This window comes from Phoxinus phoxinus, assembly GCF_949152265.1.
Source record: "Phoxinus phoxinus genome assembly, chromosome: 15".
Taxonomy (NCBI): domain Eukaryota; kingdom Metazoa; phylum Chordata; class Actinopteri; order Cypriniformes; family Leuciscidae; genus Phoxinus; species Phoxinus phoxinus.
The window spans coordinates 29,548,621-29,573,319 of NC_136890.1; the positions used below are offsets into that span (position 1 = coordinate 29,548,621).

At 34.7% G+C, this 24,699-nt stretch overlaps 2 protein-coding genes across 6 annotated transcripts in view; one reads left to right on the top strand and one right to left on the bottom strand.

Moving 5' to 3' along the window:
- The window catches only part of LOC307011478 (serine/threonine-protein kinase SBK1), a 381,893-nt gene extending 379,482 nt beyond the window's left edge, over positions 1-2,411 (top strand). For both annotated transcript variants that reach the window (XM_079637196.1, XM_079637195.1), the window contains exon 4: positions 639-2,411. In XM_079637196.1, the coding sequence (XP_079493322.1) occupies positions 639-1,286 (648 nt within the window). In that variant the 3' untranslated portion in view covers positions 1,287-2,411. The remainder of the gene's footprint in view (positions 1-638) is intronic.
- Positions 1-24,699, bottom strand: part of LOC307011476 (scavenger receptor cysteine-rich type 1 protein M160) — a 38,384-nt gene that overhangs the window by 12,269 nt on the left and 1,416 nt on the right. For 2 of the 4 annotated variants that reach the window (XM_079637189.1, XM_079637187.1), the window contains 17 exons: positions 21,155-21,493; positions 20,958-21,059; positions 20,356-20,553; positions 19,955-20,155; positions 18,657-18,941; positions 18,234-18,545; positions 17,906-18,112; positions 17,077-17,406; positions 15,875-16,174; positions 15,430-15,735; positions 14,570-14,836; positions 13,109-13,399; positions 12,870-12,992; positions 12,506-12,586; positions 11,896-11,967; positions 11,231-11,377; positions 11,014-11,151 (listed from right to left, as the gene is read on the bottom strand). In XM_079637189.1, coding sequence (XP_079493315.1) covers positions 11,014-11,151; positions 11,231-11,377; positions 11,896-11,967; positions 12,506-12,586; positions 12,870-12,992; positions 13,109-13,399; positions 14,570-14,836; positions 15,430-15,735; positions 15,875-16,174; positions 17,077-17,406; positions 17,906-18,112; positions 18,234-18,545; positions 18,657-18,941; positions 19,955-20,155; positions 20,356-20,553; positions 20,958-21,059; positions 21,155-21,493 — 3,699 coding nt within the window. Of the gene's footprint in view, positions 1-8,313; positions 11,152-11,230; positions 11,378-11,895; positions 11,968-12,505; positions 12,587-12,869; positions 12,993-13,108; positions 13,400-14,569; positions 14,837-15,429; positions 15,736-15,874; positions 16,175-17,076; positions 17,407-17,905; positions 18,113-18,233; positions 18,546-18,656; positions 18,942-19,954; positions 20,156-20,355; positions 20,554-20,957; positions 21,060-21,154; positions 21,494-24,699 lie in introns of those variants that run through there. The other 2 variants (XM_079637188.1, XM_079637190.1) reach the window with 2 other exon arrangements.

Sequence of the window (24,699 nt, forward strand, 5' to 3'; positions counted from 1 at the left end):
CCAGTGAAACCTTAAGCCAGACGTACTGAAAGATTGGAAAGATTTAAAGTGGCAATAACACAGCAGGGACTCCTAAACTCATGCAACCGTAGATTCATTTATAATGCAATGATGTTGTCTTGGCAAAGTTTTGTACCTGCACATAAGCAGACTTAGCAAAATGTTATTTATATACATTAAACACTATTATTCATATACATATTACCAAAGTAAATTACTGAGCAAATTCAGTTCAGAATTTAAATTTTTTTAAATGTGTATATATATATATATATATATAGTCAAACCAAAATGTATTCAGAGACCTTGCTATCCTAACTTACATAAATGAACTATAGTGTCCTCCACCCACTATTAAAAAAAATATCAAAAATGATATATGGTGTCTGAATAATTTTTAGTCTGACTGTGTATATAATTTATATATGTATATATACTCAAAAATATATACTTACTTTATCAGTTTTTTGTCATTTATATTTCATATTTATTTTATGTTACTAAATATTACAGGTCCCCCCCCCCCATGTACTAAATATTACAGGTCTCCCCCCCCCCACCCCATTTTTGTGTACAATATAACATACTTTTGATAAAAGTTAATTGATAAACTGTACTGTATTTCTATTCTTGTCCAGGTGGGCATCCCTGAATGCGCAGTGAAGCGCTGTGCCGTTCAGATCTCGTGTGCTCTAGAGTTCATCCACCAGCGTGGCCTGGTCCACCGGGACATCAAGCCTGAGAACATACTGCTGCTGGACACACACTGCCGGCGGGTCAAACTGGCCGACTTCGGCCTTACCCAGAGACAAGGAACCTTCATCCGCTTCATATCAGGCACGCTGCCGTATATGGCTCCAGAGCTGTGCGCCATGGTCTTAGAGCAAGGTCAGAAGGAGGTGAAAGCCCCCCCGCTCAGAGTGGAGCCCACATTAGACACCTGGGCCTTTGCTGTTCTTCTATTCTGTATCCTCACGGGCTTCTTCCCTTGGGAGCGCTGCAACGACAGCGACGATTTCTACGAGGAGTTTGCAGACTGGCGCAGAGCGCCGGCGAAGACCCCCGTGCCATCTCAATGGAAAAGGTTCACACCCATGTGTATGCAGATGTTCAAGAGGATGTTAGCGCTGGAGGCCAGTGAGAGGTGCTCCATAGGGGAGGTCAAAGGTTACGTGGGTAAAGACTGGGTACGAGCGAAGGATGCCAACGGATGGGTGGGAGAAAACGGGAAGGTCAGCACGTCCACACCGAGCCCTTGCAGAAGCAGCCACAGTGATGAACAGTGATGGTGTTATATGACTAATCAGAATGTGGTGCTAATTGCAATGCAGACAGATGATTGGTGGGCTGAACGGACATCATTAGAGGTGTTGATATAGATATTGCTTCTCCGAAGTAACATCTTAAAGAGGAATCACTCATTTGCCACAGTATTGAATGATTGCGGATTAAATACAATTTAGGCTGCTTTAACAGCAATTAATAATTAATTGCTTATATAAAAATATTATATGTGATGGTTTCAAGATATAACATAATACTTGTAGTGTATACTGTATGTTTATTTGACCTTAGAAAGCCTTTGTTAACAAAACACTTTTCTACAGGATCTGATTCGCACATGGTTAGATGTGATTTATGTGAAAGTACAATGTTTTTGAAATCTTTGTTATTGTTAAAAAACTATTTTATACCAATAGTAAGGGCAGAGGAAGCAGGGATAATTGTAACGCTCAATATAAATGACACTGACACAAGACGCCATCTTGTTCAAAATTTCCAAAACATTTGGTCAATGTTATTTAAATAATATCACGGACAAAATCGGACGACAACGCCATCATAAATCTTGCTTCAAATCAGCTTAAATTGCACATTAATTATTTTTCAGGCTGGTCCATGCACATACATAGAGTGCAAAATGTACAAAAGGCAAAAATGTGGTTGACTTTTTTTTAACTGAAGACAACAGCTGCCATATTGAGCATTACAATTTGTCCCATTTATTTCTATACGAGTGGACCGTCTCCTCTCCTGTTATCTCTGATGCAGGTATGAACACGCACAATTCAAACCTCTACCTCCACACAACATTTACAAACACTTTCAGGAGTGATCCATATTGTATTCTTTTATGATTTGCCAATCAGTTTTGTTTCTAGGATAAATGAGGGTCCAGTGAATGAAGAATACATAGAAGACAACCAGACATTAAATGTGGCGTAGATGAACGGTAGATTTTAAACAACTGTTGTATTTTACTCATGTTTCTATCCAAGTTTATTGAAATATCTATTATATATTTGTATAAAATGTGTATAGATTTCATATCAACCTGTTTGTATTATTTGCTGTGTGCTTATGATGAGACCCATATTAAAGCCTGTCCTACATTATCCAAGGATAAATCTGGTGTTTGAGAATGTTGTGTATTAACTAACATTAGTAATATAACCATTTTAGTTTACTTGTACTTAATTATAAAATTCAAAAATGGCTGCTTATGTCAAAGATGGTGGAGACAAAATTTCAAAGCTTTATGGCAAACATCTAAATGCAACATAATATACCAGATTAACTTTAGTATTTTTTTGTCCATTTGCACTAAAAACGAACATAAAACTGCCCTTAAATGTCAAACAAGTAAGTATTGATTTTCCTCTAGCATGATTAAAAATAAAATAAAAACAGATCTGATGTGCTTTTCATAATGCATGAGCTTGAGGAAAGACCTCTAGACTACTTGACGAAAGAAAGAAAACTGATAATTAGCCTTTAAAGCAATTCAGTTTAAAAATAAAGTTCCCAGAGTGAGGTATAGTTATTTACCCTTGAAATATGATTGACAGGATTAAACAAGCAAGCACCTCCCCAACCTTCCTTTACATTTTTTTTTTTTTTTTTTTTTTTTTGCAAATGCAAAATGTGCTTTGAAACCCCTTCCAAGTCACTGGTGGCCTTTGCTTGTAACCCCAGTAATTTATTACAGTACATACAAACACAGAGAGCACTACAACCTTCTCTGTTCAACATGCAGAGACCTCGTGGCATCTGTTGCAGCTGGTGCGGTATTGATGGATTCTGGGCTGGTGTTTGTTTAGGCCCAGCTCTAAAGAAACTGTCACGCTGGGGATTTGACAGCACTTCTGAACCCAGCAGCTCCCTTTGCTTTGCAGCATATTTAGAGCGTTACACTAACCGGGGTAATGTTACCGCAGTCCCTATGAGCTGGTCCAATCAAAGGCCTTCATTACTAAATACTCTAAAGCAGCCAAAAGCCCATCATGGGGTAAAGGGTTTAACAGCTTTCACTGAAGCTTGACTCCTCAGCAATGACTCATAATCTGTTTCGGTTGTTACTTTAAGCCAGATTCTTCTTACCAAGCGTCTGACAATAACAGCCGTTTCGTTTACACTTTATGGTTGTCAATTAATGCAATTAACTACACCTGTGGTTCCTCTGCTTGGACTCCTGTGCAGGGTTATTATCGTTAACTAAAACATTTCTGTTCATTGAACTTTATTTCAAAGACTTAAACTAAACCAAAATTAGCCCTTAAACACATACCTCGGGTCTTTATTGACCCGGGATGTCATTCACTACCCTCATATCCTGTATATTGTATTGTTATATATTGTATTAAAAACGTATTAATTAAATATTTACCATCGTATATTCTGCCTAATTTGACGTTTATAATAAACACTGACAAAAACTAGTTTTAGGGCTGGACGATATGACGATACATATAACATTGATAGCCTATAAGTGATCAACCAAATTTAGATCTACCTATATTGTATTTATATGAAGCATTCACAGGCAAATTTGCTTTATGTATTTCCCCGGCGTCGAAATCAGGCACATATAAATGTCATAAAACTCGTTTCCTGCAGGTTGCATGTCAGTATCCATGGATCACTGAATCTTTGGTAAATTGTAAGTCCAACCTTTAATTTAAACCGATAGTTGATTGTTTTGTTTTCACAGTTTCTCTATTAAATCTGTTCTGGCGGGAAAGTGACGTCAGTGCATAGCCTCTGTTGCATAATCTATTCATTATAAACAATATTACAAAAAAAGAATGTCTGTTTTCTAATTATTTCTTGTAAAAAAAATTATAGGGACCCGTCGTATGTAATACTGCAAGTATATTTTTTCTGCACAACAATAGAGGGTATGCATTGACGTCACTTTCCCGCCGGAACACGCTATTCAGCCGCAGTGGCAAAAGAGCTGCTGAATCACTGGAGTTATAACTGCGAAAACAAACGATTATCAGTTGTAACTAAAGGTTGGACTCGATATACATCATGCGATTAGGTTCAGACATTTTAAGTGTCTGAATACTTTTTTGGAGGCCACTGGAGCAACACCGCTAGTCGATACCGTGTCAGTTCCTGGAACTTTGACACCTGCTGAAATGGAAATAAAGTCATCACACCGCACTGCACCAATACGAGGCTCTAATTGTCTGATATATCTAATAAATGCCTCTCAGATCATTTCTGCCACATGTGGTGCAACACAGACGAGCACAGGTGGACTGCTTTAGTGCTTTAAACAAACTGTCATTCAACGTATGTTAAAAATGCTCTTTGAGCTTCTGTACTTTGTTGACAGACTCGACAACTTGACTTTTATGTGTTTTACGATGACACTAAAATATCATCCACCACAGTGGCTGCAGTTAAACCCGTCACAACTATATTTTACAACTATCTTTTTATCCCATAAATGAAACAGAAAGTATATGATATATTCACTATTAAGGCCATTATCATACATAACATTCAAGATGGTTTGTGCATTGCAATTGAAAGACAATTCATATTTGTTGTAATGGTGAATTGTTATCATTCAAATATGCTAATTTGATGCTATTAATAATGATTCTTATAAGTTGTGTTGCTGTTTTTTTCTTTATTTCTGGAAACCATGCTACATTTATGTCAGAATTATTTGATGAATAGAAAGTTCAAAAGAATATTTATTTGAAATAGAAATATTACATTACAAATATCTTTAGCGTCAATCAATTGATAGTCCTTGATAAATAAAAGACTATCTTAAAAAAAAACTACTTAACCCAAACTTTTGATCAGTAGTGTATCACAGTTTCCACAACAAAATTAAACAGCCAAAAACAGTTTTCAACCTTGATAATAATAAGAAAAGTTTATTGAGCAGCAAATCTCATAAATATAATGATTTCTGAAGGATCATGTGACACTGGAGACTGGAGCAATGATGCTGAAAATTCAGCTTTGACATCAAAGTAATACATTACATTTTAAAATATATTTAAACAGAAAACGTTATTTTGAATTGTGATAATATTTCACAATATTACAGTTTTTACTGTATTTTTTATAAAATATAAATGCAGCCCTGAATGGTGAGCATGAGATTACTTTCAAAAACATTTATTTATTTAAATCTTAATTATTCCAAACTATTTGCTGTCATATTTGTCATATAATGTGGGAGCATAAAAATCAGCTGGACCCCTCCACATGACATCACTCTCCAGTATCCCATAAGGCTTTGAGGGCCAGACGCCATGAAACAGCGGCTGAAGAACCAATGGATCCGTGTTACCGTTACTGCCAGCGGCTCATGCAGCACTACTGCTAATAAATCTGTGCTGTTATGGAAAATCACAATCTCACAGCCAACGACTGCTTATACCACCCATCCACAGGCATGTTTGTGAAGGTTATTTCTGCTCACAGTACAGCAGTGTGTCTAGACTCATGGAAACATTGAGCAAAGCATCATATGAGATGACAGCTCCATTATATTTCTGAGCATCACTCACTGACGACATATTACTGTTCCCTGCTGGTGGAATGATCTGCCTAACTCAGCCAGAGCTGCTGAGTCTGTAGCCATCTTTAAGAAACTGCTGAAGACGTATCTTTTTCGGCAGCACTTGAGCACTTGATTCAGCACTACTAACACTTTCTTATCTATTCTATTAAAAAAAAAAATGCGCGTTGCATTGTACTGTGAAGGGTCATAGCACTTACATACGGTTGTCTAGTTTAATTGCTTCTATTGTCTCTCATTTGTAAGTCGCTTTGGATAAAAGCGTCTGCTAAATGAATAAATGTAAATGTAAATTATGCATGAAAGCTGTTTATGAGCGTTATTAGGTTTAGTATAATCTACTGAATATTGAGAAAATTTCTGAATTATAATTTTAAAGAAAGCCTATTATAACCCTAACAGTGTTGGTGGTAATGCTTTGCAAGCAACGTGAGATATACGTAATCAGATTACTTTTTCAAGTAACATTATTTTTAAATTTACAACAAAATACCAGACTGTTACTTTGTTTTCCCATTTATTGACTGTCACCATGTGGAGGGACATGATGGTTATTTTAGTTCTAGACTAAATGTGATCATGCATTTATTCATCTCACTTGCACACAAACCGTTTCAGTTTTTCTCTAAATGAATAAAGACAGGGAAATGCGAACTCAGAATATTACACAAACGTGAGATAATTAAATGTTAAATTATACAAATATACTTTGTATTTCATCTCACTTTATTTTCCAATGTCTTTGCTGCTGACCTTTGATGATCTAATTCAACCATAATAAGCCAAAAATACTTTAGCGAAACATCACATTTGCAATTATTTTGTTGTTTTTATTGCTGAAGTAAGAGGCTGCATCCGAGATCGCATACTTCCCTACAATATATTAGGCTAAAAACAGTATGTGACAAAAGCAGAATGCCTTAATTCGCAGTACTCATAAAAGAGTAGACAAAAAGTGCCCGAATGACCTACTACCTCCAGCATGATGGACACTTTACTATCCCATGAGGCCACAGGAGAGGTTTATAAATGGCAGTAAAGCGACGTAACTGACGCTGGTCGGTCACATAATTATGACAACATGGTGATAGTTCGTCCAGATTATTCATATTACACACATTCATACTATATAGAATGTATTTTTTTACAGGTGTGAATTTGCATTTCCTTCAGCCCAAGGCTTATTAATTTCACTTTTTGTGTAAAAGCGCCATTACATTTGCCAAAAATATAAACATTTAGTTTTAGTAAATATAAACTTTTTTAGTTTAAAACAATGAAGCCCAGCCCAGGTGAGAAAAATTATGCAAAAGTAACACAACACTACACTGTTAAAAAAAACAGTTGCTGCCTTCAATTTTTAAGTACAATCAACTTGGATGTTTAAGTTATTTCAACTTAAATTACATTAAACTGATTTGAAAAATGTGTTGAATCTTGTATATGTTGAAAATTGCTTAACTTATTTAAATTAAATTGTAAAATTGTAAAAACATATGTTGTCACAACTTATTGAACATATAATTTTTATCAGTGTCCATAAAAAGTAACCACGCAATTAGTAACTTTTTTAGGGAGTAATGCAATATTGTAACGCATTACTTTTAAAATAAACTTTCCCAAACACTTATTAAAGAATGCAGTGTGAAAATTTGATTACAAACCAAAAGATTGTAATGTCTGCCTACATCATCCACAACCAATCTCAAGCCTGTAGACTCAGGTAATTGCACATTTTGTGGCTGCATTTGTGTAATTACCTGATCTGAATAATTACTTCAGTAAACCAGCTGCTAAAATGTTTTAAAAAGTTTTGTTTTAAAAAATATACAAGGTCAAAACAACAATATAAACAAAAGACAAAATGTCCACCCATTATTTCACACCCATTAGTTCAGCACAAATCGGCACAGGCATGATTAAACTTCTTAAACAGGAGTTTTCACGGAACTGTGGAGAATGTTCAGCAAATCCCAGATAATCCTCATTTGAATTCCGGAATGTTCTATTCAAAGATTCCGGCCCCTGAAGACACACGGTCACTTCTCTTCAAAAGAAACATGTTCTGTTTACACAAACCACTTACAAATGAGCCCCTCTGGGTAAAGCAGATGACATGTGAACTTCACCGGCCACAGGAAGACGTCACCAAAATACACTAACACTAGGACTACTAGTTATAGTACACAGCAGCTGTTGCTGCGTGCAGTGAGCATGTGTGAGCAGACGTCTAATGTAATCAGACATTTTTACAATTAAATACACAGATCATGTGGGATTTAGAAGAAGAATTCCTGATGAAACACAGAGAGCAAACTCTTGTGCTGTGAATCAAACTATAGGTGTTGTAGAACGATACAGTTTAACACACGGCACCAGAGCACTGCATCTCCACCGACATCGTTTCTCCCTCCAGCTCTTTGGAGATTCACTGGACACACATACAATTTAAAGAGAATGCATAATAATGTACAGAAGAGTCAGAACTATCAATTACTTTAATGTGAAATAAATCTATAAAATAGAAAAATCCATCAAAGCAGTTTTCAAAGCAAGCTAATCAAATAAGGCAGGTCAAAACGAAAAGACAGCAAAGGATCTAAACAGTGCAATATTTGATAAAAATAAATAAAAACACAGAACAGAAAACTTGGATCTTATTGTAAAATTTAAAATCATAATTCCTTTTAAAATAAGTTGTATCTTTTAAAAATGGATGACACAGTTAAAATAATGGCACATAAGTATAATTTTATACATGCACATAGTAGTCGGCCTAAATTAAAGCCAACTTTTCCCCCAAAATAGTTTTAAATATTAAATTCTGGTGACTTTGTGAGTAACGTTTCTACATTTTCTTGAGTATAATGTAGCATTAAGTAAAATATTGGTTACAGATTCTTCCATTTCTTGCATAACTAAATGTATATTGTTACCAGGTACATTTTTTCCTTATTAATGTTCCAGAAAATGGATGGAAACTAAATGGATAGTTAATTTGTGTTCACTCATAAGCTGCTTTCCAAATCAAAGGCTGCATCCTTCGAAGGCGTGGTCTTTAATAAAGTTTGAACTGAGCATTGTTAAATGGGAATGTTTAAAAGTTATATTCAACTGTCTGAAAACAAAACAGGATTCACAACCAGTCTAAATATGTACACCATGTGAACCATTCATGTACATAATAACGAGTATAAACTATCTATAAAGTCACATCTTGGTGAGAAACAAGTTTTTTTTTTAATAGTTAGATATTCAAGTAAGTTGAAACCTAATATTTGCATAAAAAAAATTTAATCTGGAATAAAACAATAAAAAAATCCTGTTGTCATCTGTGCGCAATGAATCTTGCGATAGCCTTGGTTGCGCCGCTCTTTGAGTTGGGACACAGCTATAGTGTATTAAAAGGGATAGTTTAACCAAAAAATTAAAATTCTGTCATCATTTACTCACCCTCAAGTTGTTATGAATTTCTTTCTTCTGCTGAACACACAAAAGAAGATATTTGTTGTGATAACAGTTTTTTTTCTCCCATACTATGGAAGTCAAATGGGCTCACCAACTGTTTGGTTACCCATATTCTTCAAAATATCTTCTTTTGTGTTCAGCAGAAGAAAGAAGCTCATACATGTGTGGAACAACCTGAGGGTGAGTAAGTGATGACCAAATTTTTCTTTTTGGGTGAATTAAGTGAACTTAGGCCTCCTCATTTTTTATACAAACATTGTGTTACCTGGTCATGACCATTTTAAAGGCATCGCTCTTGTACAATTTTAAAAGATGTTATATAAACAAATGAACAAGATTATATCAATATTAAAATTTTAAGAATTTTGAAGAAGCTTCAACACATTAAAAACAAATGAAAAGATTGCAACAAAACTTAAACCAGAGAAAAACAGATCAAAACCACTACAAAGCACATCAAAACCTGAAGAATTGCATCAAGTTTGGCTGACTTGTCAGCACAAAAACATTGCTCTTTTTATCAAGTCACACACTTATGATCCTTTCTCTTATAAATCTTGAGAGTTAGCATCATTGCACAGCATATGACTGTATTATCTTCCCAATGTTCTAAAAATATACCAAAAACATAAAATCTTATTGCTTATATTATCTTAAAAGTAAAATTTGGGGTTACACTTCATTTCGAAGGTCCATTTTAGACAATCTACTAACTATAAGTAACTTTGCAACTACTGTATCTGTGTGCAGTCTGCATTGTGACTGATTTTAATTTCTTTTTTTAAAAACATTGCCCTGTTATATGCCCCCTCGTTCGTTTTAATGGGAATTTCTAAAAGTGTGTGTGTTTTGTGTGTGTCTGTATTAATGTGAGTGTGTTCTGCATTGGGGATGTTCTATATTTGTGTGCGTGTGTGTTTTTTTGGGGAACCATCCCCATTTCCCCATCAAAAAATCCCCATTTCCCCCCCATTTCATTCCTTATAGGAGTCAAATTGACCCGCAAGGTTACTAATTTTATCACAACAACCACAAAAACTCATTGAATCCAATCAATTTGCGTGCGCGCGTGTACCGAATTTCAAGTGCGACAAAACTGGACCACTCCGATGAACACTTAGTTTGAACAAATACAAGAAAATGATTTTCTATAGTTGCAAAATTACTTAAAGGGATACTCTACCGTTTTTTCATATTAAATCACCGGGGGCCGGTGAGAGGATTTTTCACGAGTGGAAGATATTACTCTGCCAAGTCGAAGTGCTCCCAAGCACTTGCTATGGTATTCCGCCACACAATATAGTTATCCATTTTACACGCTTAGAAAAGCACAACGTTTTGTTTTGCGTCACCGTCCTAGGTCGAATTACACTACTCGAGTAACTGTATTTAAATAGGGAAAACGTGGAGGTGTTTGGTAGCTTCTCTGCTTGGCCCCTATTGAATGAACTGTGCTATCAAAGTGTTGCGGCGCGCCAGAGCGATTAAGTGCACGCACTGAGACGAGAGAGGTATGTATCAACTCGTTTTAGTTAAGGGGATAACATAGTTTAATATGAAAAAACGGTAGAGTATCCCTTTAAAGTTAATGGAATGTCTAAAGTCGACCATCGAAATAAAGTGTGTAACCACGTGGCTGCATCATTACTCTAGTTCAGCATGAACTTCTACCTCAGTGGTCACCACCACTGCATCAGCATTTACACCTGTACCTGCTTCTGAATCTGTGCCTGCATCCACGGCTACATCTACTAGCGCTTGTGCGTCTGAGATTCCTTCATTTTCGACAGGCATGACATCATCATAGTCCTCCTCTTTCTCTGTCTCCACTTCATAGGTGTCCTGATCTGCTGAGAACATGACGGAAAAAGGTTACCACCATTTCCACAAGGGTACCAACGAAACGAGGTGAGCATTTTAGTGCTGTACCTTGAATGTTGTAGGGCCGCTTGGGAAGGAGTGGGAGGTCGTCATCAGCGTGGGTTTGGTGAGGAGAGATGTCACTGTTTTGTCCCTCAATGTCATCATATTCGGTCCCAGAGGAGCCTTCACTTCTATCATCTGCATCCTCCTCTCCTGTTGGAGAACCGAATATGATTTACTCTTACACAAACAAATATGTAAATATATATTTATTGTGTGAAGATAATTATGATTTTGTTATTCCAAATCAATTTAACCAATGTGTCCTTTCTCGTATAAAACGTGAGAGTAATTTCTACAATATATATAATATTTTATATATATGTATTCAAATATTTTATGTTAAAAAAATTCTCACATTTTTCTCCAAAAATCTCCTATAAATTTCAGTCTGATTCATATTCATACATTTATTTAGTCTGATATGGGATGCCATTTTAGCTGACCAAAAATAACATTTTAGTTTATCAAACATTGAAAAAAAAGAAAACAATTTAATTTAATTATCATATTTTCAATCTTGTCTTGATTATTGTTTGACAAAGTCATGATGAAAAATTTCATCAGTAATTTTGATGAGATTAACAATTATTTTACAGTTACAGAACACTTGGATGGAAAAATGGACGTGTAGGCAGACAGACAGACAGACAAATATTTGAATATCTTACCCGTCTTGTTGACAGAATCCATATCCTCATGGTCATCATATTCTAATGGTGACGCCTTTCCTTGAGACAAATCTGAAACAGATTTGGCTAGCAGTAATATCTTTGCTTTAAATATACACACACATACACAGACATTTCTTGTTTTATGGGGACTTTCCATAGACATGATGATTTTTACACTGTACAAACTGTATATTATATCTCCTAACCATAAACCTACCCATCACAGAAACATGTCTGCATTTTTACATTTAGAAAAAGATCAGTTAGGGTGATTTATAAGTTATAGACCAAACATGGACAATAATTTCGGATATTACGATTCTTTGTGGGGACATTTTGTCCATTTAGGGTTTAACTGGACCACACACACACACACACACACACACACACACACACACACACACACACACACACACACACACACACACACACACACACACACACACACACACACACACACACACACACACACACACACACACACACACACACACACACACCCAATCTCATTTTCAAATGTTTTGTATTAGCTCATGTTTTTTTTTACATATGCATTATCCTATGTATTTATATTCGCATCGTTCAAAATAATATTTAAATGATATACCTCTGTCCTCATTCTCCATGTTATTCATTTCATTCCTGTCAATGTTGATGTCTTTGCCATTTTTATTTCTGTAATTTCTTACTGCAAAAAGAAAAACAGGTAGAAAAGTGTGCTTTTGAAGGCCAAGGATGATAAATGGATACAGTTAATGTTTTCTTATGTTAATGTTATCATTTTGTATTTATGCAAGTGTTGTGTCTCTATTGTTCAATCTGTAGTGAGACACGGACTGGAAAACACTGCCATCAACAGGTTAACAAGATGAAGGCACTTCAAATATCACTGTAACTTCAGCGTGTGAAAATATTGTACTTTATCTGCAGATCAAGATGATGTCTTTCTGTAGTGTGCAAGCGATACTCACAGACTAAAAGTAGGCGTTTCCTATTCATCCACATAAAAACCATAATCAGCAAGCCCAGCATGCCCAGCGATAGACCCACTATCAGTCCAGAATTCCCTGGAGATTTAACTATCTTCTTATAACCTGCAGTTTTAATGATACAGTTTCACGGGTCAGAATATTTATTAACATTTACTCAAGCTATTTGACAGCAGTGGTAAAACAAATGCTAAAAACATAGATGATTTTCTTTTATTTACCGTCACATTCGATTTCAACAGGGCCACGTGTGCATTTTTCATTGCGCATTTTGAGATGCTCCACACACTGAGAAATGTACTGGTACCTCTCTGGACATTTAATGGTCACCTTTATTTCTTTGGAAATGTTCCTTTCATCCACAAGTTGTTGATCTTTCATGCAGTTAAGCGCTTTACAAACTTCTGTAGTTTGAGCTTCATTTAGTTCTCCACAGACATTTTCCCATTGATCTCCAAGCTTGACCGCAAGCTTCCCGCCACACTTCTCAGTGGAGCCAAACTCAATACCCTCTGCAATAAAAATGTCAATTCTATATAGTATATTCCATACATTTGAATAATCTTTTTAATGTTTAAAAACGTGTACATATCTGTTAAAAGTGAATTAGGAATACAGTACGTAAGCATATAGATGAGCAAACAGAAATTGACCAACAGCTACAAAACTCCCCATTTGGATTTCATGGGATGTTTAAAGGTACACTATGTAACTTGTGGCCCTCTAGCAGTTAAAAAACAAAACCGCACGCATTTTGCGGAAGAACATTGTTTTGGTTGTGCTTTGACTGTGTGGATCAATATGGTTATATCACTGCTCATAAAACATTCACAACTAGGCATTCCCAAATATGCATTTCCGAGATGCATATTTGGAGCCGTGAGCGCCTGCACTACGCCATTCGGCTGATTTCTCTAAATAAGCTATAACTTTAATATTGCTCGACCAAGGAAAAAAAGGCTTCTGGGGGGTGTTTGGCTCGAGGTCATGGTGCAAAGGACCCTAGGTTGATTTTACTCCGGACCATCCCTTTAAGAGATATAACCAGTTTAGATGGAAAGCTTCTCAAGCTGAAGACGTTACTGTAGCTTTACCAATTAATAGACACTGTACTTCCTTGAAAATAAATTCCAGCACAGCGCTACAAAAACCACAATGCAACGATCCAATAGATAATGCTTTACAATGACCTCGGTTAGAGTGACATATGGCATTTCACTTTTGCAACATTTCAAATCCCTCAGTTGTCACCATCTCTGAAAATCCAATGTTGATTCTGCTTTTATTACAAGCTCTGGCGCATTCAATTTTTCAAGTTCAAGATTGAGAAGTTCGAGATTTAGCGCCTTCATGTCAACTAACATATGCCACTCCCACAATCATTTCAAAGCAACTTTTCTCTATTTACGGATATGCACGGGCGAGTGAAGTGTGTATGCAATTTCCCAAGAAAACCTGACAGGTGTAAAATAACAGGCTTACCATAGTGAATCAGGGTAAGACAAAACACGTTTTGGAAAAAAAGGATTGATGATGTATTGACTCATTTAAATGTTGTTCATTTTGAACAAAACAAAAGTTACATAGTGTACCTTAAAAAGAGGAACTACTACATTTCAGCATCCATTCATTATTTACAGTAACAGTCCTATTTATAGCCCAGTATTATGTGAATGACTCACTTTGACAGGTCACAGAAAGGATTTTGTTGCATCTGCCCTTTGTATAGCCGCACTGCCACACCAGCGTCTCCCTGCCAGTGCAGCTGAAATGCCAGCAATCTGTTTTCTGCACTTCTGTACTCCAGTGGTGGAAGGCCGTACCACAGTCGAGGTTGTCACATAACTCACTGTACATCTGATCATCCAAATGAGACGGACAAACATTCTCCTTTTCTATGCTCACCTCGCCTGTGCATTTTTTGGAGAGGATAATGGCTGGAAGTTTAGCTGGAGAGGAATGAAACCAGACAATCAGATATTCCTGTACGGTATGTTTATAGAATAGTTGGGAAAGAGTTTAAGAGTAGATGCCCTTTCAAATCATGAGTTTGGCGTGGCCACAGTATCTTGAATTGAAATGGCTTAATTGCAAACCAACAAAATCCAACTAAGCAGGCAAAATACTAAATACAGGCATGCTGTTTATGTCCATTTTGAACACTAAATTGTTAATTGGGAAATTAAGTAAAAAAAAAAAAATGTAATAAAATGTAGTTATTTATTAAATAATTAAATTGATTTAAAAAAAAAATATATATATATATATACACACTGTAAAATATGTATTTTTAAATATGTCTATATAGGTGTTATACATTTATATATTTATTTAAGTTCCTATATATACATATATGCACAAATATATGAACTAATTTATAACTGAACTGGAATTTAAAGGGGATTGTCAATTTAATTCTGAATGGTGGACAACCCTGGTTTACTCAAATGTCAATAAATAAATAAATAGTTGGCAGTGCTGCTGAAAATACAGAAAATACTGTTCTCAAAAAGTAATAGTTTATAACTGAGGTGATTCCTACCGTCACATGTGATGTGTAATTGCTCACGAGGGTGATCAGGATGGAGGGCCTGATCAAGTCTCTCACATTCCCACATATCCGTCTTCCCTGAGCAATTATAGGTGTTACTCCACCACTCATTCTCGCCTTTTACGGATATAGTGGAGTGTGATGAGTAGTTTCCACACTGTAGATACTCGCACATCTTTTGCCCTTCCTCTCGGCCCCATCCCTGTCCGCTGACGAGCTGTGTGTTCCCTCCACTCAGAGCATATACAGGACCACTGCAGGGGCCTTCCTTTTTATACAGGAGCAATCGTTTCCATTCTGTTACATGAACGGCAGAAATATCAAAGGTTTCTGTTAGCATGTTTAAGATGGAGAGGTCAAAAGTCAGAGGATATGCAGAAACTAAACCCTTCATCTAAAAAGAAATGTATGGAAATTTAAAAAAACTGCTAAATACCTGTGCATTTCAGATAGCCGACAGTGCATGGTTTTTCGGATGAAATGCCTTCGAGGTTACATTTGGAAAAAGAGTTGGCACCAGTCGCACATTTAATTCCTGATAGTCCATTGTTTTGGGACTCGTCTCGAGTCAAACTATTAGGGTAAAACTGCCCACAATTCAATTCGCTGCAGATTGCATTACTAAGATCTGTATTAAGAGTGTCTTGGCAGACGGGTGTCCACTTCCCAGTGTAAGACAGTGACACAATTCCAGCGCATTTGTCTCTTGGATCCTCCAGTTTAGCTTTGACGCTGCCTGCAGGGAGTGTGTATCAAATAAATGTTTATTAAATGGCTTTTCACATTGTGCTTAACCCTAGGTTAACATCTTATTTAACCCGAGATTAAGGCCCATTTTAATCCAGTGTCAGCCAACATTTCACACTTGTAATTCTGTAGAAAGTGTAATGCTTTATTTTCAGCATCAAAGGAAAAAAATGTTGAATAGTGATTGTCAATTGCACAATTTTGGTTCAAAAAGTCTATTCACGACAAAACTGGCAGAATTCTTACTGTTTTAAGTTCATTGTTTTTGTGGTACATTTTAGGAGACAGTGGAGATATATTTTGCAACATTTCAAGCACACAGGTTGCATGCTCATAATGTGCTGTATTTTTCTTATCAACATTTTACAGGGATCACAAATTTCTCCACCAAATAGCAGATTATTCAGAATGATATCTGTCTTTACTGATATCAATATTTAGATCTTCTTAAGGGAAAAAAATATCTCTCCCATGCAGCTAATGCAGGGAAACTATACAGGGAACGCTCTCATTTGGTATATTAGTATACTATTACATGACAACAGAGACCAAATTATTATATTCAACTGCTATTTATTTTCAGATATAATAATCACTCAAATAAAAACTAAAATGTTTGTATACAACTCACATATGCACATAAGGTCGTTTTCATAAACACTTGTCTTAATGTTCAAATTCATTCAAACATAGATATATAATAATAAAGAGTAAATAAGGTCGCCTCTAGTTTTAAATATATATATATAAATATTGTGCACAGGTAATGTGTGACATTTTAACCTTTTAAGATTTTTTTGAAGTATGAAAAAACTAAAAATACATTGCCACAATTCTAATGACTAAAAAACATAAACATTTGTTGGTGAACAAAGCAACTGTACACATTACCTGTGCATATCACTTGGGCTGGGACTTTGCAGGTGGAGTCGCTGATGGGAATAAACCTGCACATGCTTATATTTTTCACCTCCTTTAAGCAGTACACACTATAGTGGTTCACAGATCCACTGTATTTTGTCAGAAACTGATTTAGTAACAGGTTTTGAATTGGTTTACCACAGCCCAAGTTATCACAGATCTTTGCGGAGTGTTCAATTGTCCAGGTGTCCTTGCAAACCCCTCCACATATTCCATCATGGCAGACCTCTACCGTTCCCCAGCAACTTTCTTTATCCTTTTCCTTTTCAGGCTTGTTTCGAAGTGTCACGTTCACCGAGCCTACAAGTGGCAACATTAAGAATATAAGCAGTTTACACACAGCAATGTTAAACCTACACTATGTAGCTCTCGGTCCTCTAGTGCTTAAAATTAAAACTGCATACATCTTGAAAATCAACATTGCTTCAGTTGCGCTTCGGCTTTGCTCCTCTGCAGATGAATGTGGTTTGATGGTACCGGTGTACAGAGATACAGGGCATCTTATCAGAGAAAATAAATTACAGTTTCTAACTATAGTGGCTGTTCTTGCATGTGTAAATCCCCAAAACTGGAAGACTTTCCAAATAAGCAATAGGCTTTTTTTAATGAAAAGACAAAAAAAAAAAAAAAATGCTGTAAAAAAAAAAAAAGTGTACGATATGGTCTCTGTAATGCTAAAGTAACTTACTATTCACAAGATCCGTTATTCAAGTCACATTTAGCTACAGTAAATACCAAGCAGAAAATTGCAGTAATATACTAGGTTAAAAACAATGAGACATTGTGTTGACACACATACCTGAACATCTGACATCGGCATACGTGCCGTTTTGCTTTTTAAAGTCGTCAACGTCACCACACTGCATAGCACGGCATATGTCGGCTTCTGTCTTGTTTGCCATCAGTTCTTCAGAAAGCGGACGGGCCTCAGCCTTACCATCAATTGACTTGATGAGCACTTTTCCCTTGCAGGGTGAATCCCCTTCAAAGAACATAAGTTTTTCATCTGCGAACGAAGATAAAGGATTTGTGGTTACTTATAGTGCATGCTCTACATGAAGAGTAATCAGAGTAATATGTCAAAAACCCAATATTGGTATATATATTTATATCATATTATTACTTACTTTGGCACATGATTTGTACATTTGGCTCTCTTGAAATTGAAGTTCTCGTCTCTTTTTTTAAGCACTCATAGAGTTTTGCTGAAGAGCTTTTACACTTGACATGCCATGGCGATTCCAGTTGATTCTGATTCACTTCAATGAAGAGTTTAGTTATTGAAGTAGATAGACCACATTTGCAATGTGTACACACCATGTCTGAGTTATCAGTGTTCCACTCTTTGGAGCTTATGGACTTCCATGAGCCCTCCCATTGCAGCTCTACACGTCCAGAACAAACACCCAGACCATCCCTCAAACGCACATTCAAGCTGCCTGCCATTTAAAACCATCATATTTTATTATTGCATCAGTTGCTGGTGATTCAAGTAACTTTCCTGTATATTCTGAGTAGATCATAATTAGCTGCAAGGCTGTCTCAGTTACCTGCACATATAACAGTGGTTGACCTGCATTGTTTTTTCTCATGTTTGGCCAGGCAATGCCACAGTGACGCCTCGTCGCCCAGGCACTCAACGTCACTCAGCAAACCATTAGAAATGCCGCGGCCCTCTTTCTCATCCAGCAACCCTCCACAGCCAAGCTCTTTACACACACGCTCCCCCAATCTTATATTTGATTTACTGTAGCACACTCCATAGTCAGAGCCGTTCACACGAACATTAACATCTCCAAAACACTTTGATGTGAAGTTGAGGAGCTTGACGTTGTCTGTGAACACAGAAAATGTAATTGTTACGATACCTAATAAACAAACAAATAAATAAAAAAAGGATTCAAATGAAAACAGTGAATTGAAATGAAACATTTGCAGTTAGCATTCAATAAAACTTGTATGCATTATTAACACAAACTACTAATGTACATCAAACAAAACAATAAGAATTAATATGTGATGCTGGCTTTATAAAAAATATATATATTTTAAAGCAATTTTTTTTTTTAGTTTTTCAAGAGTTCAAGAGTTTTAGGTCTTTAATTATTTCTCTCTCTCTATTATTAAATTAAATAGTATTATCTAGTATTCTAGTATCCTCTAGTACTATTAAAAGCTTTTATATTTGATTAAATAAGGTATCTTATTCGTTAAGTAACCTATTTATTAACTATACACATGTATAAATACAATAAATGCATATAAATATATATTTTTTATATTTTTAATTATGTCAGAATTACATTCACATTTCACAAGGTTGTACGACCGTGAGTGTGTAATGTCAACTCAAACTGTCAACCCTATTACTACTACTACTACTACTACTAATAACCATATTATTAAATTGCAACACATTTTAACGTATTAATTTAACTTGAGATTAAACAATACAATTTTTAATTTGTTATAACATTGTACAAAAAGCATAACATAATACAATATAGAAAAATAAATATATAGTCTATCCATAATTTTTACATTATATTCACAAGGTTTTACAACCTTGAGTGTGTAATGTCAACTCAAAATGTTTATCCTATTACCATAATAATAATAATAACTCATATTAAAATGTATTAATTTAACTTTAGATGCATTTTTTATTTCTATTTGTAAAAAAAAAATCATCTTATCAAACTGTGTTTCTATTTCTATTAATGTAGCATTTGTTTATCAATAACTATATATTTAATAATAACATATCAAACATTTAAATACTTATTCATATTTGTATATTTATTTATGTAGTATTATTCACACACACACAAAAAAAACTGAGCATTACCTGAGCATGTCAGTCGGAGGCTGTTAGTTCCATTATCAGCTGTGAAATTTCTAAAGGTACCACAATTTAATTGCGTACAGATGTCTTCGGGGATCATGTCTTTCTCCTGAACAGGAACCCATGATTTTTCTGTGTTATTGTACTCTTCCACAAACCCAGAGCAAAGATTGTTGCCATCTCGCAGACGGAACCTCCTGTGATCTGTACAATACAGTGTAAATATTGCTGTGAATTTGACCACTCACTTCATACAAATCATGGAAATACTGGAAAAAATGCAAGGAATTTCAGTGAAAATGTTCAGTTTCCCGGATGAACGGACTGATTTACACATGGACGATGGTGAATATTAGAACATCAGAACAATGAAAGCTGTTTAACAATAGTAGCTTTACACTTACTGTTGCAGATCACACCGACTCGTTCCGAGCATTTCTTTGGCTCCATGCATTGCCAAGAGAACTGTTCTTTGTCATCACATTTAAGCGATACATTTTCTTCGCTCTTTTGTCTTTTGAACAGTGCATCCTCTTTATCACATCCCCGGTAACAATCTCCACATTTACGCTCCTGGCATATCTTGTCTGCATGTTTTTTATCTTGGCCAGATGGAATTAAGTACATAAATATAAATCCTTGCATAAAGTGTCAGCTATCACAATAGTATATACTTTTTACCCCCAAATATATATACTTCACTCCACAAAAAAACTATTTGAATTTCATAGCCTTCAGTAATATTTTTCTATTTTTCTTTATATATATATAAACACACAGACAAACAAATATTTATTAATAATTACATATTTAATATTAATATGCAATGACAAACACCAAAGTTAACAGACTATAATCCCCAAAATATACATAAAGCTAAACATTTATTTATTTATGTCCTTTATTTGTAATGCAATGACATTCAGAAAGTCTGATATTGATGTCACACATTTAATGTCTAAGAACTAGAAATGACAAAATACAATTCTTGTTTTAGTCCACTTACCCCAGTCAGATTTACAGACACCAAAGGTGCCGCTCGGCGTTGAGTACTCCACCACTCCAGCACAGTTACCACTCTTCCCATTCAAACTCAGTGTAACATTTCCTATGGTGAAAAGCTTGGCATCAACAATGTGTATTGATTCTCCTCTGGAAACTAACCAAGATGACCTCAAAACATATATATAAAACACTACCTACCAGAGCATTTAACAGCAACGGCAGAAGAAAAATCGCCTTTGCACTTAATGTTATCTGCACTATTAAATAGGCAATCCCAAAGGCTCGTTTCAGTAGATACGCAGTTCACTTCATCCATCAAATATAGTTTGGGTGGAGGTGGATCTTTGTACAGGGTCATTTCTATATCGGAATTCACCAAGTCCCCACACTTTAATGATTTACACACAACTTGTCCATTTTGACTCTTGTTCTTGTTCCACCCGTGATGACACACCAAGCCCCACTGGCCTTTACTGTCACGCACCTCCAGCCGGCCTTCACACGGGCTGTCCGATCCACGTAAAGCCACATTGAGACCTGCAAAAAAAATAAAAAAATAATTATCAATCTTTTTTTGTGAATTTTTGTTTTGTTTTGAAATAGCTACTTCTATTAAATGCAATAAAAGATTGTATAGTAAACTTTCAAGTGCTATACATCATCACTTTTTATCAGATTGAATAGATAGATTTTATGTTGTCTCAAACAGTGGTGGACAGTAACAAAGTATTTTTACATTGTTTCTTACTTAAGTACATCAATAGGCTATAAGTACTTTATCAGAGTATTTTTATTTTTGGGAAACGTTTACTTTTTCTTCTATACATTCTTAAAGCATAACAGGCCTATCATACTGTTTACTCCTCTACATTTCATAAAAACACGTCGTTCCTCGTTATTTTGAACTGAAGAAATCAAGACGCAACCGATTCGTAAACGAGCCGATTTCAAACACACTGTTATTTGCTAGTTAACATAACGATTCATTTGTGAATTGGACCGATCTGTTCTCGAGTCAGAAACTCACTGATTCAAATGATCCGGTGAGAACGAGTCTCCAGTTAACAATTCACTAAACTCACAAGTCTGACCTAAAATGAACCAAGAACAGTAGATCCTCGGTCCCGACTGTCAGTTGTTTGTAAACTGTAGTCCTGCTGGCTACTTGACAATTCTTAATAATAATACACAATAATAATAAAAAAATGCATTAGTACTTTTTTACTTTTGATTCTAAAGTACATTAAAAATCAAGTACTTTTGTTATTTTACTCAAGTAAAATTGAAAATGAGTACTTAATACTTTTACTGGAGTAATACTTCAGTTAACATGAACTAGGAATTAGCAATACTTCTACAGCATTTAATAATCTTGATGTAAATTTCAACATTTACTAATACATTATTAAAATCAAATGTTGTATTTGTTAATATTAGTTAACGCACTGTGAACTAACACGAACAAACAATGAACGATTGTATTTTATTAACTAACATTAACAAAGATGAATAAATACGGTAACATATGTAGTTCATGTTATTAATACATTAACTAATGTTACCAAATGAGACCTTATGCTAAAGTGTTACCAAATTATATTTCTGTTCCCTTTTTTGTGAGTTTTGTGGTGGACGAAGTACACAAATAAAAGTACACTGTAAAAACTGTATTTTTTTAATCAAGTCATTTAAACTTAAATGACATTAAATAGACTTAAAAATGTATTGAATCTTGTGTAACGTATAAAAAAAGTAAAAAATTGCTTAACTTAAAGCTTGACATAACTCGTATACTTTTTTTACAGTGCTAACTAATGAGCCGTTATTGTAAAGTGTTAAATGATATAATATCATCAGGGTCAAGATGTCTTTTTTAACCTTATATGGTCGCTGGAAAATGTGGTTGTGAATTCTCCGAGCTCATGAACCACATGCTCTGCAGAAACTGCTGCGGTCTCTTATCTGCCTCGAATTCTGGCAAGTTGCATGTTTATGCAGATTCTGAGATAAACCCGCTGCACATAAGCATCAGTGAGTTAACCACAGGCATAACCGTGTCTTTCCACAGGGTTATGAAGAACATACAAACCACTGCATGATCTTGGTTTCGGAATCTTCAGGTCTATAGCTTTGAAATTTATTGCAACATTCATGAACATTAGGGAAACTCATGTTTTAATGTGCATAAATATTCATGTATTCCAACTATTTCTCCATAAAGTACAATATGGTCTCATTTGTTAACATTGGTTAATGTATTAACTAACATGAACTAACAATGATAGTGTTAGTTTACAGTGCATTAACTAATGTTAACAAACATAACTTTTGATTTTAATAATGTATTAGTAAACATTGAAATGAACATTAACTAAGATTAATAAATGCTGTCAAATATTGTTCATTCTTAGTTTGTGTTAACTTAAGTAGTTTTAACTAATGAACCTTATTGTAAAGCGTTAGCAAAATAATAATAATACATTTTATGTCACAAAGATGCATTATTATCATATTCTTCTATATATTAATCATTGTAGTTGTTTTAATTTAGAATGAATCCTAGTGATTTTGATTGTTAAATTAATTTGTTAATTTATACTGAGAGGAGATAAGTAAAAGGCCGGCTGAAATATGCCATTATATGCTATATGTGAACGTATCCATTTAACTTAATTTTAATTTATTAATTTATCCATTAATTAATTATTTTCAAATTTAACTAATTAAAAGTAGCCTACATTTCTTGATATAAAAAAACAACAACTATATGTTCAGCGCTCTAGTTAGATAATCAAATAGCTAAATAAAAAGCTTAAATATATATGTATATATATACATTTATATATATATATAAAAAAATATATATATATATTAAAAAAAAAAATATATATATATATATATATATATATATATATATATATATATATAAGTGTGTGTGTGTGTGTGTGTATTTTTTTAACAATAATAATTATTTTAATGTGTTTAATTATTTCAATAATCTTTGTGTCGGACATTGATCTTGCATAATGCAGACATACAGTAGAAATTAAACAAATTAGCCATAAGTTTTAAAACTGCAAGTGCATTTATATATACTTTATACATTATTTACATTATAAGAGCTTGTTATTGCATGCATTTCTATACAGGCCATATATTATTTTATTATACTATGAAAATGAAGCTACGGAAATGTCATTGAAATTAATAACAAACAAACAAATAAATAAACATTAGCCTATACATAAATAAATAAGCAGACTGCAAACAATTTTGGCTAATTTTTTTTGTTAATTTTTCTGTCTGCATTATGCCGCATCATATCCAAAAAGGTTATTGAAATAATCAAATCAGATTTTTGATTTTTTCCCCCCAAATAGTAGTAAAACAGTGATTATAGCTTCATTTTCATGTCAATAAAGAGGTTTTTGATTTTGAAAATGTTACAAACAAAAAAGTTATTCTGTTTCTAGGTCACTCATTAGCCATTTTATCAGATTTATCAGTCAGATTTTCTTGCTTCCACTGAAGCACCAGATGCTCTTTGGAGAACATGACCATCAGGTTTTACTCATGTCGATTATAAGTGATATATAAGCGCTATATTCACTTGGCGAATTATAAGTGATATTGCCATTAAAGCAAAATTATTATTTTTTAAATTGTTATCTTGATACTATAAATTGATGAATGATAGCCTAATGAAAAATGTTGCAATGGATTACAAAATAATGCAAAATAAT